The 15496-nt window shown below is 38.4% G+C and overlaps 1 protein-coding gene across 1 annotated transcript in view; it reads right to left on the bottom strand.

Moving 5' to 3' along the window:
* The window catches only part of STK26 (serine/threonine kinase 26), a 53584-nt gene that overhangs the window by 21440 nt on the left and 16648 nt on the right, over positions 1-15496 (bottom strand). Inside the window, exon 3 of the mRNA XM_035008720.1 lies at positions 1141-1371. Within this exon, the coding sequence (XP_034864611.1) occupies positions 1141-1371 (231 nt within the window). The remainder of the gene's footprint in view (positions 1-1140; positions 1372-15496) is intronic.

Here is a 15496-nt window from a genome sequence, read left to right as displayed (position 1 = left end):
GCCATGATCCCAGGGTCTTGGGATCGAGCCCCACATCAGGCTCCCTGCTCCACGGGAAGCCTGCTTCTCCTTCTCCCACTCCCCCTGCTTGTGTTCCCTGTCTTGCTGTGTCTTTCTCTGTCAAATAAATAAAATCTTTAAAAAAACTTTTTTAATTTTAAAATAATTGTAACTCTAACCTAAGCTAGATTTTTCTATTTATTCTTCACATTTCAATAGACACAGATCCTAACTTTTTTTTTTTTAAGGTTTTATTTATTTATTTGAGACACAGAGAGAGAGAGCACAAGCAGGGGGAGCAGCAGAGGGAGAGGGAGAAGCAAACTCCCCACTGAGCAGGGAGCCTGAGGTGGGACTCGATCCCAGGACCCTGGGATCATGACCTGAGCCAAAGGCAGATGCTTAACCGACTGAGCCACCCAGGCACCCCAAGATCCTGACTTCTAACTTTGGAACTCAAGAACTCTTGGGTTTTACTAACCCAATCATATCTCCATCTGCCATGACCTCAGGTGTCTGCTAATTCCACAATCCTGGAAACTAAAATTCCAACTTCTGTTGGGGAGGGGGGAGGACAGATAGTATTCCATTTGACTCCACTTCAACAGATATTTATCATGGACTTAAGATGTGCCATGTCCTGTGCTAAGTGATATAAAAACCCAGACTGGTTGAGCTAAACTCCCTGCCATCAAGGAGTTCATAATCTGGAGGGAGAGAAAGATGTGTAAATAAGCACCGTAACTCAATGGAATACATGACATACTTACATATTCCATCAATTCTGAGGTCGAGACAGACTGGACCATTGAGAATAATGTGCGAAAGCCCAGGGGGAAAGCTCTTTCCTGACAAAGGATATGGCTCAAGGACCAGCTGCATTTCTGCTCCCCCGTCAATCCAAAGTTCAGGTGTGGAATAACGGTGCAGCCGAGTGCTGGGATGCATTCAGGATACAGCTGCTAAATCTAAAAACAGTTTATCTGGCACTATAAATGGAGCTGGATTCTGCCTGGAGGCCAAAGACTGCCAAATCCTAATTTAAGACATTGCCTTTCAAAAAATAGAATTAAAAAAAAAAGAAAGAAAAACTTATAATGGAAATACCTTATGACTTAAATAATACAACACACACATTACCTTTAAATATGATCCATAGTATTTTGTTACATATGAGCTGTCACACTGACTCAAAACAGTTATTTCTTGCTGAATGTCTTCAATTTCATCTTCAGCTTCCTCGAGGTCTATGATTTTAATAGCAACCACTTGCTGGGTACGGTTATCAATTCCTTTGAAAACTTCTCCAAAGGAGCCTTTCCCAATGCGTTCTAATTTTGTGAACAGTTCTTCTGGATCAGCTATGTTATTCTAAGGGGGGACCGGAGAGAGAAAGAAAGAAAAGAACACAAATGTTTTGCATCAAATTTTTTTTTTACTTGAAAGGAAAATAAATCACATAAGACAATAACACATTTTTAAAAGCATACAAACTCCCTTGATTCTCCACATGTGCTTTGTTAGAGCAATTATAATCCCAAACAGCCAGCTAGTCCATATTCTACGGGATCACTCACACTAACTGGGCTTAGCTGATCTTGTTACCACAAACAATCCCATAGAGCAAATGTTGTCTCTGCTGCCTGCCAAAGGGCCAGGTACTTTTTACTTTGACAACGGCCTTAGCAACACTTTTTCTAGATATATTTCCTTAGGCAAGGGAAACAAAAACAAAAATAAATTATTTGGACTATACCAACATAAAAAGCCTTTGCACAGTGAAAGAAACCATCAACAAAACGAAAAGGCAACCTATTGAACAGAAGATATTTGCAAATGATATGCCTAATAAGGGGTTAATACCTAAATTATATAAAAAAAAACCTTACACAACTGAACACCAAAAAAACAAATAATCTGATTTAAAAATGGGCAAAAGACCTGAGTAGACATTTTTCTTTTTTAAGATTTATTTATGAGAGAGAGAGAGAGAGAGACCATGTGCGCACGTGCGCACAAACAGGTAGGAGGGGCAGAGGGAGAGGGAGAGGTAGAGCATCTCAACCAGACTCTCCACTGATTGGGCCCTGATCCCAGAACCCTGAGATGATGACTTGAGCCGAAATCAAGAGTCTGATGCTTAACTGACTGAGCCACCCAGGCGACCCCTGAATAGACATTTTTTCTAAAGGCATCCAGATGGCCAACAGACACATGAAAAGATGCTCAACATCACTAATCATCAGGGAAATGCAAATCAAAGCCACAATGGGAGATATCACCTTACACCTGTCAGAATGGCTACCAAAAAAATAACAAGTGTTGGCGAGGAGGTGGAGGAAAAGGAACCCTTGTGCACTGTTGGTGGGAATGTAAATTGGTGTAGCCACTGTGGAAAACAGTATGGAGGTTCCTCAAAAAATTAAAAATAGAAATATCATATGATCCAGTAATTCCACTACTGGTTTTTACCCAAAGAAAATGAAAACATTAATTCTAAAAGATATATGCACCCCTATGTTTATTGCAGCATTATTTACAATAGCCAAAATATGGAAGCAGCCCAAGTGTTCACTGATAGATGAATGGATAAAGAAGATGTGGTATATATATGATAGAATATTATTCAGCCATAAAAAAAGAGCAAGATCTTGCCATTTGTGACGACACAGATGAAACTAGAGGGTATAATGCTAAGTGATATAAGCCAGACAAAGACAAATACTATGTGATTTCATTTATATGTGGAATCTAAACAAAACAAAACAAAACAGACTCTTAAATACAGAGAACAAACTGATGGTTGCCAGAGAAGAAGGGGCTTGGGGGGCAGGCGAAATAGACAAAGGGGATTAAGAGATACAAACTTCCAGTTATAAAATAAATAAGTTATAGAGATGAAAAGTCCAGCACAGGGAATATAGTCAACAACATTACAGTAACATTGTTTGGTGACTGATGGTGACTATACTTATTGTGGTGAGCATTAAGTAACATATGAATCATTATGTTGTAAGCCTGAAACTAATATAACATTGTATGTGAATTATACTCCAAAAAAGGGGGGGCAGGCACTTTTTAGTATAAAGCAGCTGACTAGACAGTTTGCACATGAATGCAAGGGTAGTGATGGTGAGAGACCGCCTAACCTAAGCTGTAAGTAGGTGAATTGTTTAAAATTCTAACATCCTGCCAGCGAAACATTACCTTTTCACTCTCCTCTTTCCAGCTTTGACATTCCAATCACCCCACCTATACTCCTAAACTACCATGCGAACACAGAACGCAAAAGACTCAAGAATCTATGAGTCTTTTTTTCCTTTACTTGGGATCCTATCTGTATGTAACGTTCTCATCAATGGCTGAAATGAGATTCTCCGCCTTGATCATAATTGCTAGTGCTCATTTGGAAATGGTACTACGTTGAGCTTCCACAACTCATCACACAGTAGGAATCCAGAATCAGTCAACATTTTGCTACAGTAAAATCTGGAATGAAGCATAGGTTTTTAGGTTAACAAATGCTTCAGATATTCATAAATTCACTGTCTCTTCCTGATTCAGAAATATCCTTTGCCTTATACAATTTTGAATTCAAACTTGCCTCCCACGAGACAATATTTATATCCTTAAAACTCATATTGCTGAATATGTACTACCAATCAAGTAGAAACACAAGATTTCCAAACCTCCCCAAAAAGGCACGTTATTAATTTGTACTTTAATGCTTCAAAAAATAGAAGGATGCTATCTAGTTCTGGTGAGCTGTATATGTTTAATCTGTCAATTGGACCTACATTATCTGTTCATTTACTACAATTTTACCTAACCAACAATTCCAGGAGACAATTACAGAGTTAGCATGTTCCCTTAGATTTTCTATTAGACAACAAAATCATTAAAGTTTATTTTTGTTTCTCATTAAGTTGTTTGCATCAGCAACAGCATCGAATAGATCCACTAACAATTCCATTAAACTGCCGGCCTTTGAGTAGCTAAAAGCTTATAACCGATTTTGAAAAATTTCACCAATTTTTCTTTTTTCAACCTGCCCAAAATTCAGATTGTACATGACCTGCTTAATTTATAAGCTTCTCCATTCTCCTTGATTTTTTTTCCATTTCTAAAAGATGTACTTTCCATGTAGTAATCTCTTTGATACTGCAAGCTACTTGTTATCCCCACCCATCTCCAGTACCCACATGGAACAAGTATATCTTGAGCTTCCCATACGGGCTTTTTTTGTTTTTTTAAATTTTTTATTTGACAGAGAGAGAGAGAGAGTACAAGCAGGGGAAGCGGCAGGCAGAGGGAGAGGGAGAAGCAGGCTCTCTGCTCAGCAGGGAGACCGATGTGGGGCTCAATCCCAGGACCCTGAGATCAAGACCTGAGCCGAAGGCAGACAGACGCTTAACCGTCTGAGCCACCCAGGCGCCCCCCATACGGGCTTTTAAAAATAATTTAGATTTCCAGTAGGCTGCAAATGCGTCTTGAATGCTTACATTTTATTATATACCTTCTCTAAAACTTGAGTACCATCATTATTGATTTCCTTGGTGTTCCCTTAGCAAGACACTATACTTTGTTGTGATGAGTATCACATAGTAGCTAACCCACCAGTTACCTCTTCCTACTTTTGGTGATGGTTCTTGTCTTTCTAGTACCTAGTGGCAAAAATACTCGCCAAAGCTTGGTGATAGGTTCACCTCTCTGTAAGTTGCTAAATTCAGTGGATTTGGAAAAATAAAAGGAACAAATCTTTCCATTTTTCTGATATAAACACAAAACAAATCTGAAAGTTGTAAGTATACCATTGATTAAAAAACACATAGTATGCACTCTTTGATAACACATTCTGGACTAGGAAGTGTATTCGTTAACTTTATAATAAGATTTTTTTGTTGTTGTAAGCAACAAAGATTAAATCCTAATCTCCTTAATTCATGTTTTAAAAGGATTTCACTGAAACAATCAACCCCTGGGAGAACACAGCTGTTCTATAATAAAATGGGTTCCTGAAAGTATGTAAACAAAGATTTAAACATCAAATCACACTGCATTTTAAACAAGCTCTGAAGTGAATCCTAACTCATGATAGTTTCTGATTTTAAATCAAGGAATACCAAGTCGGACAAAGGAAAAGAGAAAGCTTTTACACAATGTTTGCACTTCCCACTCCTTTATTTTGGGATGAAAACTTGTCATGCAGAACCCCAACATCTAGAGTGGGGGGAATCATGAAAACAACTTTTCCCGAGGAGAACCTCACCTCCCTGACTTCCGGAAGGCTAGAGATCCCTGCCCTGTTTACCAAGGCCTGAATCTTGGATAGATAATACCGAAGTTCTATCTTTCCCTTCACCATCTCACTAGCTTCTTAAACCGAAGTACACTAAATCTTTATTAGGACAGGTATTCTTTCTGGTTTTTTTGTTTGTTTTTGTGCAAGGGCAAAATCAAGCAAATACATGGTAAGCATCTCAAGCAATGCACTAGGAAACAATCTATATGAGGAAACTGATTTGGCCACCTGTTCATATCACTCTTCTTCAGAGTCTCTAAGAAAATCAAGTCAGCTCCCTCTGCATCCCAATCCAATTTTAAGAATATTAAAATATTAGAGAATATTAAGAATTTCCAAAGAATATTAAAATCTCCTAATCTTCCCACCTTTACTGCAAAATCCCAGTTTACTACTAGATCCGTATTTGCATTGCCTTCTCAAAGCCCTGACGCAGGATGGAGCTCTAAGTTCGATAGCAGCAAATGGGAGGGATGGCTACATTAACTTCACATGGATTTACAACTAACGGTAGATGATTTATACATGCCCCACAAAAGCAGGTCTGTACACGTGGGAACCTCACAGGTCCACCTCAGGACGTTCATCAGACTGTGCTTGGATTTGAACTCTTCGGCTCTAAGCACACTGTTACAAATTTAAGTCTTAGAAGTTACCATTACTACTAAAACATAACAGTAGCAACAAGCTTTCAGTGTGGAGATACTCTTAGCATGTCCAAAAGGGACATCTTACTGTGGAAAGCCAGGGGCAGATGCAAGAAGGCTTCTTACACACTTAAATCACAGAATCAGAGGGCTGGAAGGATTCTTAAGGGTTCTCTAAGGGCTCTCTGGTCCTGGCTACACATTAGAGTCACCAGTACAACGTTTAAAATGCAGATACCTAGTCCTCATCCCCCAAGTACTGATCCGGGACTTCTGAAATTAGGGCCCAGCAATAAATTTTTGTTTTAAAGTACTCCAAACTACTTCCTATGTAGTCATTTTGGCACCAGACTTGACATTGGCATTGGGAACCACCGAGCAGACATCTGAAATTTGTATCCTTGATTATAGGGAACTCATCACCCCTATTTTTCCCAGGCAAGCCTGTGGCTCTCTTCTAACTGTGCACACTAAAAGTGGACAACTCAGAGATTAAAAGTAAACTGAAGGCCACTTTGGTATTTATATATATATAGCTGTATTTAAAAAATTAAGTCTATAATACTTCTAAGGACACATCTCTAAAATTAGTGCCTACCCTCAAATAAGACCAGAAAAGTAATATTTACCAAAACACACACAATGTATCCCGTACTCTCTCTCATTCTCTCTCTTTTTTTTTTTTGTAATTACTTCCATTTATTCCTTCACTACCCGGAGGCCAGGACCCCAGGAAGTGCCACAAAACTGAGGCAGGATACTCTTTGTGTATGTATCTTTGAACACTTTTTTTTTTTTTAACACAATATGGTATATGTAATAATAGAGTACATAATAGGTTCAGATCTAACTGATGAGAGTTTTGAGTTAACAGTCAACATTGGCAAAGAGTAAAAGTTTAGCTAGTAGAAAATGGGTACAAATTGTGGAGGGGGGTGGAGGGAAGGTAAAAAAGGTTTCCTTGACCCTCTTAAGGTCCCTGGCTGGGTCTGAAAATTAAACTCACAAAGATGGATTAACAGAAGAAAAGCATATACATTTATTTAATCTAAGTTTTACATGATATCAGAGCCTCCATAAAGAAATGAAGACTCAGAAATGGCTACACTGGTGGGTTTTTTAAAAAAGAATGACTTTCTTTCTTTCTCTCTCTCTTTCTTTCTTTGAGAGAATATGAGCAGGAGAGGAGCAGAGGGGAGAGGGACAAGCAGACTCCGAGCTGAGCGTGGAGCCTGATGTGGGGCTCAATCCCAGGACCCTGAGATCATGACCTGAGCCAAAACCAAAGTTGGATCTCAACTGACTGAGCCACCCAGGCATCCCTAAACTGGTGTGTTTTAATGCTAGGTTTGACAAAGAGCAAAAAATTGTGGAAAAGGGCAAAGAGTATGAGCTAAATGTAGTAAACTGGGGGAAACATAGCAAGGCCTGTTTGTTCAGATTCTTCTTGGCATCCCTTTGTCTTTGGAGATAAGGATGCTCCTTTCTTTCTGGTACTATGAGAACACCTCCCACATGAGGGTCTTATGACCTGCTTCAGGGGAGAGGGGCAGTGAGGAAGGGAAGGGGGAGAGTCAGTCAGAGTGACCTTCCTACTTCTATTTCCTCAAACTCCTTTAGCTTAAAATATTCAATATGCCAAGGTGCTATATTTTGGGGTAGCATATCCTGAACCCCATCAGGGGCATTAGGAATAACTGAATCAGGAGAAACAAGAAAATTGTAGACAGAATTAGAATTAGCCTTGAGGTTTTAACAGAATGGAGACCTGGAAAGCCAAAGGTGGTCAAAAACCAAAGGTACAAAATCTAGTTTCTTTGAATCTGAAGTAGTCAAAGTAAAACCTCCAGTCTGGAGCTGAGAGTAAAACCATACAGATTTAGGGAAGAGAAGGTAGATTTCTCAGAGAATTTGACCAGGAAGGGTTGAGCTCAAGTGAAAGAACCTGCAAGAACTAAGAACCCAGCTGAGCAAAGCTGACCTTAAGATAGGTTTTGCACTTGCCTCCCTACCTTGATAAAATCCAAACTATGGATGCTCTTGGCTATACAATACTTTTTGCACTTTACAAAGACTGATCTGTTTAGAGGCCTACCAGTGACTCACTCATGAAGAAGGGGTATACAGGAAATGATGAGCAAAGAATGTGCTAATGATATCAGGCTTAGAAAGGAAGACCTCTTACTCTCCTCAAAGTCTCAAGTGGTAACACCAGGAGTGACTTGCTGTGAACTCAGAATGCCCAGACAGTCACAGAGAGTAACTAAAAACTGTGGCCTAACAATATACTAAAGACTAGAGATTTACCCACTTAACTACCTGTTGAAATTGCTCAGATTAGTTCTCCCAAGCTAGAGAGGAAACACTTTTCTGGATTACTTCCGTGTCTGTACTATTACCTGTCATCTAACAAGTAGAATGCATAGAAATCATTTTCTAGGGCTCCATGAGCCTCAAATGCAATTAGTTCTATTATAACTGCCTATGTTAAGATTCGTCAACTGCCCTATAAACATTGCCTCCAAAGTTTGAGTGTCTCCTAATCAAGATGATGCCAGAAAAAATATATGTAATGATTTAAAATCAACAGCCATATACCTCTTAGCACTGCTTGTGTTCAAGACCACAGGACACTATCTATCTTTTTAAAGTGCTATATATGATCTAAGCACAATTGACTTCTCCCTGGATAGAACTGTAACAGTCACAGGCTTTTATAGCTGGAAGGAAATGTGTAGGTTATTTAGACCAACTCCCTATCACCACCATCAGTAACAAGCATTTATTGTATGCCCACTGTGTCTAATGGCTAATACCACCAAATGGAAGCTATGAAATTTAAGGCCGTTTATGTCAAAATGATGGCAGAGGTAGGGAAAGGTTAAGAAGGGGAACAGAAATCCTGAAATTAAAAGAATTATAGGATCTTTGAGATGGATAGGAACTGAGCAAACATCTGATCCAAAATCTGTTTTTATAGGGGAAAAAACCCCAAATTGTTCAAGGATATAAGGTAGTTAACTAGCGGCAAAGCTCGAAGTTGAACCCAGGTCCCCTAACTCCTAAGTATAAGGTTCTTTCACTACAGCTTGGATCAATTTGTAACTTAAATTATACTCTTTTGCTATAAAACCAAAGTTTTTTTCCATCACGAACAGAGCCCATAACTGTCCAATGTCTACTTAAGAATATCCCGACATTTAAAGAATCTGAAAACTTTTAAACCTAAAAGAATTTGAAAAACTTAAAATAGAATTTTCCTCTCCTCCAAATGATAGGATTTCTTACAATTTTGGAATCACTATGCAATTGACTGATCCCTGTAGATATGCATGATTACCAAATATTTTATACTACAATTCCACAGAGAAGTGACCTGTATGTAATCTTGACTTTCTGGCAAGGTTACTATATTTAGCCCATTTTTTTCCATGTCAATAATTAATCTGGAATGGGCTAGCCTCTGCAGTGTGGGAGGCAAGGTAGTGATGGTATTCCATACCATGATTCCCATAGGAGCCAATGTCCGGAAACCAAGAGCTCCAATTCCAGCTTTATCAGTGATTTATTGTAACCCTTAACACTTCTGTAACCCTTAACGCTAAGGCTTTCAGTTCTGTTCATTTAAAAAGACCCTCAAGTTGATGAAATTGTCCAAGAATAAAAATAATATTTTTGTGTTAGGTTTTATATGGGCAGAGAATTGTTCACATGACCATGTGAATACTCAGATTACTTTAATAGTGAGAAGAACAAAACAAACTCACAATTTTTTCTAAACTTTTGAAGGATGTGATGTTAGCAGAGTATTTTTTTCCTTTGTACAACCTCAGGTTCATATTACAAGTATCTGATAAAAATTGATGGAATTCTTAAGAGACCTCTGTGATTTAGATTTCTGAAGTAAAATACTTAGCTTCACTATATTTTGTATATGACAGAATAAGAACTAAGGTAAAGCTGGTATGTCTGTATGTGTTTCATATTCAACATGGAGAGCTGGGCTTGAGGTCAATTTCCGTCAGGTGGTCAGTCGTCTGAGTTTGTATTTCCATGTCTGAGAGCTCAAAATATTTATCTAAGTGCATAAAGAAAATGTTCCTAGTTTGCCTATTGTTATGCCACATTTTTGTATCTCTCTCAAAGGTTATTATAATTTGCTTTTGCAACATACAGATGTCAAATTGCCCGGTTTTACGTATACGCAATGAAATAAGTGAACTGTGGTCAAAAATGTAGTTACGACAACCCTGGTCTTCCTTGTGGTCATCACACAGCATTTTATCAACTCACAGTGGAGTCCCCGTCTTTACTTACCACTTAAAAGGCAGTTTTGAGATGGATGAGGCAGCCCTGGTCTTAACCAGCAAAGCATGAAGTCAAAGGTCTCATACAGTATTATTTTGTACTCTTAAGCAACAATTTAAACTTCCAGCAATCTTGTGCACAGCAACAAGAAGAAAAATGTGTTCATAAGGCAGAAATAAAATTAAGTTTATAAGTACTTTTTCATCTTTCCTTTATTATTCCTGTTTTTAAATGTACCTCATTAGCAAAAATGCTTGGAAAATATTGTAGCAGAGGATAACTTCATTGAAATTATTATAAAAGGTTTTGACATAACAGCATGAATAACATAGCAGTTTGAGGAGTTTCTCCTGCCTAATAACTGTGAGTCTACTTCACCTTTAAGAACAAAAGAATAATTGAAAATATTCCTTCATCTGAATTCCTCCTACTCAAGAGAGGATAAGGAAAGAGCTTCCTCTGGCCTCCTAACGTGCTTTCTTCTCTGTACTTAAGCTCAGAGCAGAGGGAAAGAACAATGGAGTAAGCAGGACACATTCTGGGATGTGAAGAATGCAGTTCTTTAAACATGTTGGTAAGACAGTTCAATTTACAGCCGGGTAAAGAAGAATGAAACATCTCTTTGATTCTATTGTCACTTCTCCACGTACCACATTTTTCGAAAGAAAAATTAAATGCAGAAAGCACAAGAAGAAATTTCACCATAACCTCCCCTCTCTTAGAAATCCTTAAGAAACAGATTCCTAGCTGGCGGCGCTTTTATTAGCTCTATTTCCTAGATAGATCTTGAAATTCCTGCCATTTTAATTGAAAGTAGAAATATCAGATTATTTTGTCCAGCCAGGTAAATCATCTTCGGGGCGAAGGCCTTTTAAATGGAAGGAAATAACTAATTTTGTCTTTTTGACTAACTTTCTGGGATTTGAAGTTCCCTTAAACCTTTAATTATAGCCATGGGTAAGGGAAAGGAGGCATCCTGCAAACAATCACATTCTTCTCTCAATAAACCAAAAAGTCTAAGGCTATCATCACAATAAATGCTGGATGCAAATGCCATTGCATCATTTAGCTCCTTTCTCTCTGACCTTACAGCCATTCCAGAGGAAAAAGGACGTCTGGTTTCTTATAAGTATTACAGAGGTAAAGAAAGCAGAGAGGTCCGGCAAAATGGCCTTCATTTTGCTTATCCGGGAAATGACAAGCAGTCAGCGATAAGATGTCGGCTTCACCATCTGTAAAATGAGGGAAAGAGGTGGGCTCCATGATCTCTAAATCCCTTCCTGTTTTGACACTGCAAATTTGTGGGGGATTAAAGCCACGTCGCTTCGTTCCCCCTCCTTGTTGCCAACTCCAGTTTTGAAGCAATCATTAAGGTAGGGGATGAACTGGCTCAAATGGAAAGTTTACACCACCCCATCGTCGCAGCAAGCAATTCAGAATCTCTAGCAGACTGCATTCAAGTCCCAACTCTCTGATACTACAATGAAGCAGGCTGAGAAGCCAAGGACGGATAAAGAACAACAGGGTAAGATACTGTCCAGACCATGGCCCAGTGTAGATGAGTGACTGCTCCATGGAAGCCAAGGGGAGCCAGACGTTCAGCTCACACAGGACCTAAGGTTCTATTGGTCTTCCTCTGCTTTCATTGTAAATTCATTCCTAAAGTAATATTCAGAAAGTAACGTAATTATCCTTGCCCATATACAGAACTAGAACACCCAACAAAACTAAGTGCCCAAAGGGAAAACTTCAGGAATACCTTATCATGTACCAAACACAACACTTCAGTGAGTAGTAGCTTGGACATACAAACTTGAAGGCAATGCTCCACTGGGGAACAATTTTACTTTCTTATTTTTGAGCCTTTGAGTCATGCCATTTTTTCTGTCAACAATACCCTCACTCTCCCCCATCTCTGGAAATACTACATCTCTTAAAAACAAAGAAACAAACAAGCAAAACACCTTCCCAACTCCCCAGGGTAACCTGATCACCTAACACTCAATTGCTTCATTCCCTGCCCTCCCATAGCTCTTTGCTGGAGCCTCCGACACAGTACACATTTTACCATCTTTGCGTTCTCTTTCATTGTCATGATCGTTCTTTTCTCAAATGAATAAACACATTAAGGAGGGAGCTCCGTCTCAGTAAGCACCAGGTACCCTCACAGCACCAGTGCAATGCTTTGTATACTGGATGTAGTCCTTGGATGTTTGCAGGGTGTTTACAACTTACCTGCAATCTTCGGCATGAGGTTATCCTTTCATTTGTAGTTTGATTTCTGACTTTTGGTGCAAGGGAGATTACATTCAATAAACCGAAGAATGTTAAAATAGGTATGAAATTCTAAGTCAACCCCTATTCTCGCATGTGATTAACATAATAGAAACTTTCCAAAGCGACAACTTTGAGAGGTTTTTCTTTCTACTTGGAGAGCTCTTTAGGTTGCAAAATAGCAGTTCTTAATGTAATATGGAGCTATACCCAAAGGACAGTTGGTAGTAGCTATACCCACAAGGATGCAGATCACTAATCTATGCAAATATGATTCTGGAAGCACATCTGCAATCACTATTAACCAGAACCATATGACTGTGTGTCCTGGAGAGTCTAGGACAATTTCATACTCTAATGCAAAAACTAAAGGTCTCGAAGAGTGGCAGTCGGTATATCACTCTGCTGTACATTTCTTTTAATTTACTTAGGCTAACCACATATAGAAATACACAATTCAATCAGGGATCAGGTTTAACCATAAGCATTAATGTTAAAATAAAAGGATTATTACTGACTACACAGGATGTTATATAAATATGGCCTGGGATTGATAACAAGCTCTTACTATAAAATATTCATTTGGAAAGGGGGATGAGGCCATACAGTGAAAGGAAGACAAAGATTCTGCTAATATAGAAATGATAAAACAGGTATCCTAATTTATTCAGGCCATTATTTAATCAAACCCACACACAGGGCACTTTAACATGATAGACATTGAGAGCCTCATTTTATGCTATCCATCCTGGAGGTAAAATAAAAGGATGCCATTCAATTACTTTCAGAAATAAACATCTTTGGATAGAATCTAAGGCAGAGACACCTTATAGCAAATATCGAGCTATTGCAGATAATGTTACCGTGAATCATTAGCACACTTATTAAAATGCATCAGATTAAAACAAAATTGATTTGCTCGCTGCCTATCTTCCTTCTAGATGGGGAACTCCAATTAAAATCAATAGGTTTGAAGCTTGTAAGCACAGCACTAAATTATTAACACCATGAGTTCTTTTAGAAAATTAACACTGATTGAAAAAGTGGAATTTTACATAGACTTACCTTTTCATTCTTAATGAGAAAGTGGCTGCAGTATAATTTCCCTCCAACATTTCTCTTTAATCAAATCTATACTTTGAGCGGATTTAATCAAATTGTATTTGCAAGGAGTTACCCAGTGGAATCTTAGGACTAAGGAAAATTACTTCTTAGGTCCTTCTGGCTTTAACATTCTATGATCCCAAGAAAACGATACTGATGGCATGATGGTGTCAACAGCAAAGAATTTTAATCTTGGCAAATAAAAGCCTAGAGGAGATTCTCAAATACTCAAAAGAATAGTCTTTAATATTTTCAACAATCCACTCTGTAGTTCCCCAAAGTGAAAAATATCATCAGAGTATCTATTTATGTGTGTGTGTGCGGCTAAAAGAATAATGTTGGTTGTTATTTTTACATCTTATCTACTTCTTTAAAAGATTTGAAGTAGTGCATTCATAAACAAGAATACATTCAGGAATCAAGTAAAATGGGGTGTCTGTGTGGGTCATAGTTGTACCTGAAAACCTAAGGAAAGAAGAACTACTACAAATGAACATAAAAGTTAGCTTTGTGCTCAGCACCATGGTGCACCCAACATATATGAGAAATTAGCTTACAGGAACAAATTTGTTACACTAACAAAACGGGCTGAATTTCAACATCCTCACTGATGATGTTCTTACTGTTATTCCTTTTCCCTTGCATAGGGAGTACCACTTCATGTGCAAAAAAAAAAGCCCTGATTATCCCCGTATTTTAATTTCCCCAAAGAATTCCAGCTTGGAGACCTCTTCTGCTTTTTGTTGTGAATTAATCTCCTCTTGAAGTTTACCAACTTTTCCCAAACTGAAATTTCTCAACCCATCCGCGTCCTACCCTACACTCCACTGTCAATAGCAAGTGTGAATATACTAATCTCTATCCCTAAAGGTACAGATTCACCAGTTTGAACCCCCATTGATATGTGCTGACATTGCTGAAATCTGTTCATGTTACCAAAGCACAACGTTGGACAAATTCAATATTCAAATAAAGGAGGGGAAATGCTACTGACATTATGAGATAGCTACTAATATGTGATGAATCTTTTAATTTTTAACAAACACCATTATAAACATAAGGCTGTTTACGTGTTCTCGATACAGCTGGGGCTAGGATATTTTATTAGTTAAAATTTATAGTCTTTGTTGATTTATCAATCAACAAAACTGCGATTCTCCAACAAGGATCATCAATATCCAGTAACAAATTTTAATACATGTACAGAAAATCTTAATTTTTTTCCTCCAAAAAAATATGCTATATGGTCTCTTTGGGAATGTTAAAGGGTCATTTTATTTTAGAACTGGGAGGAACCCTTATAAAATATTTGGGCTTTTGATTTTATAATGAGTGATTTCTAGCTGGGGGTGGGGTGGGGAGGAGCAATAACAAACATAACCTCAGGATGGAGACAAATAACAAAGTTCCTTAATTAGTTCTTGAACTGCCATAGCCAAAATAAGGTTGATGAGCAATTCAAAGTAAATAAAATGCTTTGAACAGTGTGCTACCCAAAAAGATCTGTGATCTACAACTTGAGTTGACTTGTACCCTATCATTTTACAGCCCTAACCAGAGAGAAAGTACCACTCACCAAACAAATCCTCACTGCCCACCCCGAAAGGACCCATAGAACATTCTGAAAAACACAACTTTGAAATCCCTTTGTCCTTTCTTGCCTTGGTGAATTTCCTTCCCTTTCTTTCTCTTCTTCTCATCCAGTCTTTTTTTTTTTTTTTAAAGATTTGATTTATTTATTTGAGACAGAGAGAATGAGATAGAGAGAGCATGAGAGGGAGGAGGGTCAGAGGGAGAAGCAGACTCCCTGCTGAGCAGGGAGCCCGATGCGGGACTCGATCCCGGGACTCCAGGATCATGA

This window comes from Mirounga leonina, unplaced genomic scaffold (assembly GCF_011800145.1).
Source record: "Mirounga leonina isolate KUSES-001 unplaced genomic scaffold, KU_Mleo_1.0 Mir_101664, whole genome shotgun sequence".
In the NCBI taxonomy this organism is placed as follows: Eukaryota; Metazoa; Chordata; class Mammalia; order Carnivora; family Phocidae; genus Mirounga; species Mirounga leonina.
The sequence above is the reverse complement of the archived record's forward strand: the minus strand, read 5'-3'. Positions and strand labels throughout refer to the sequence as shown.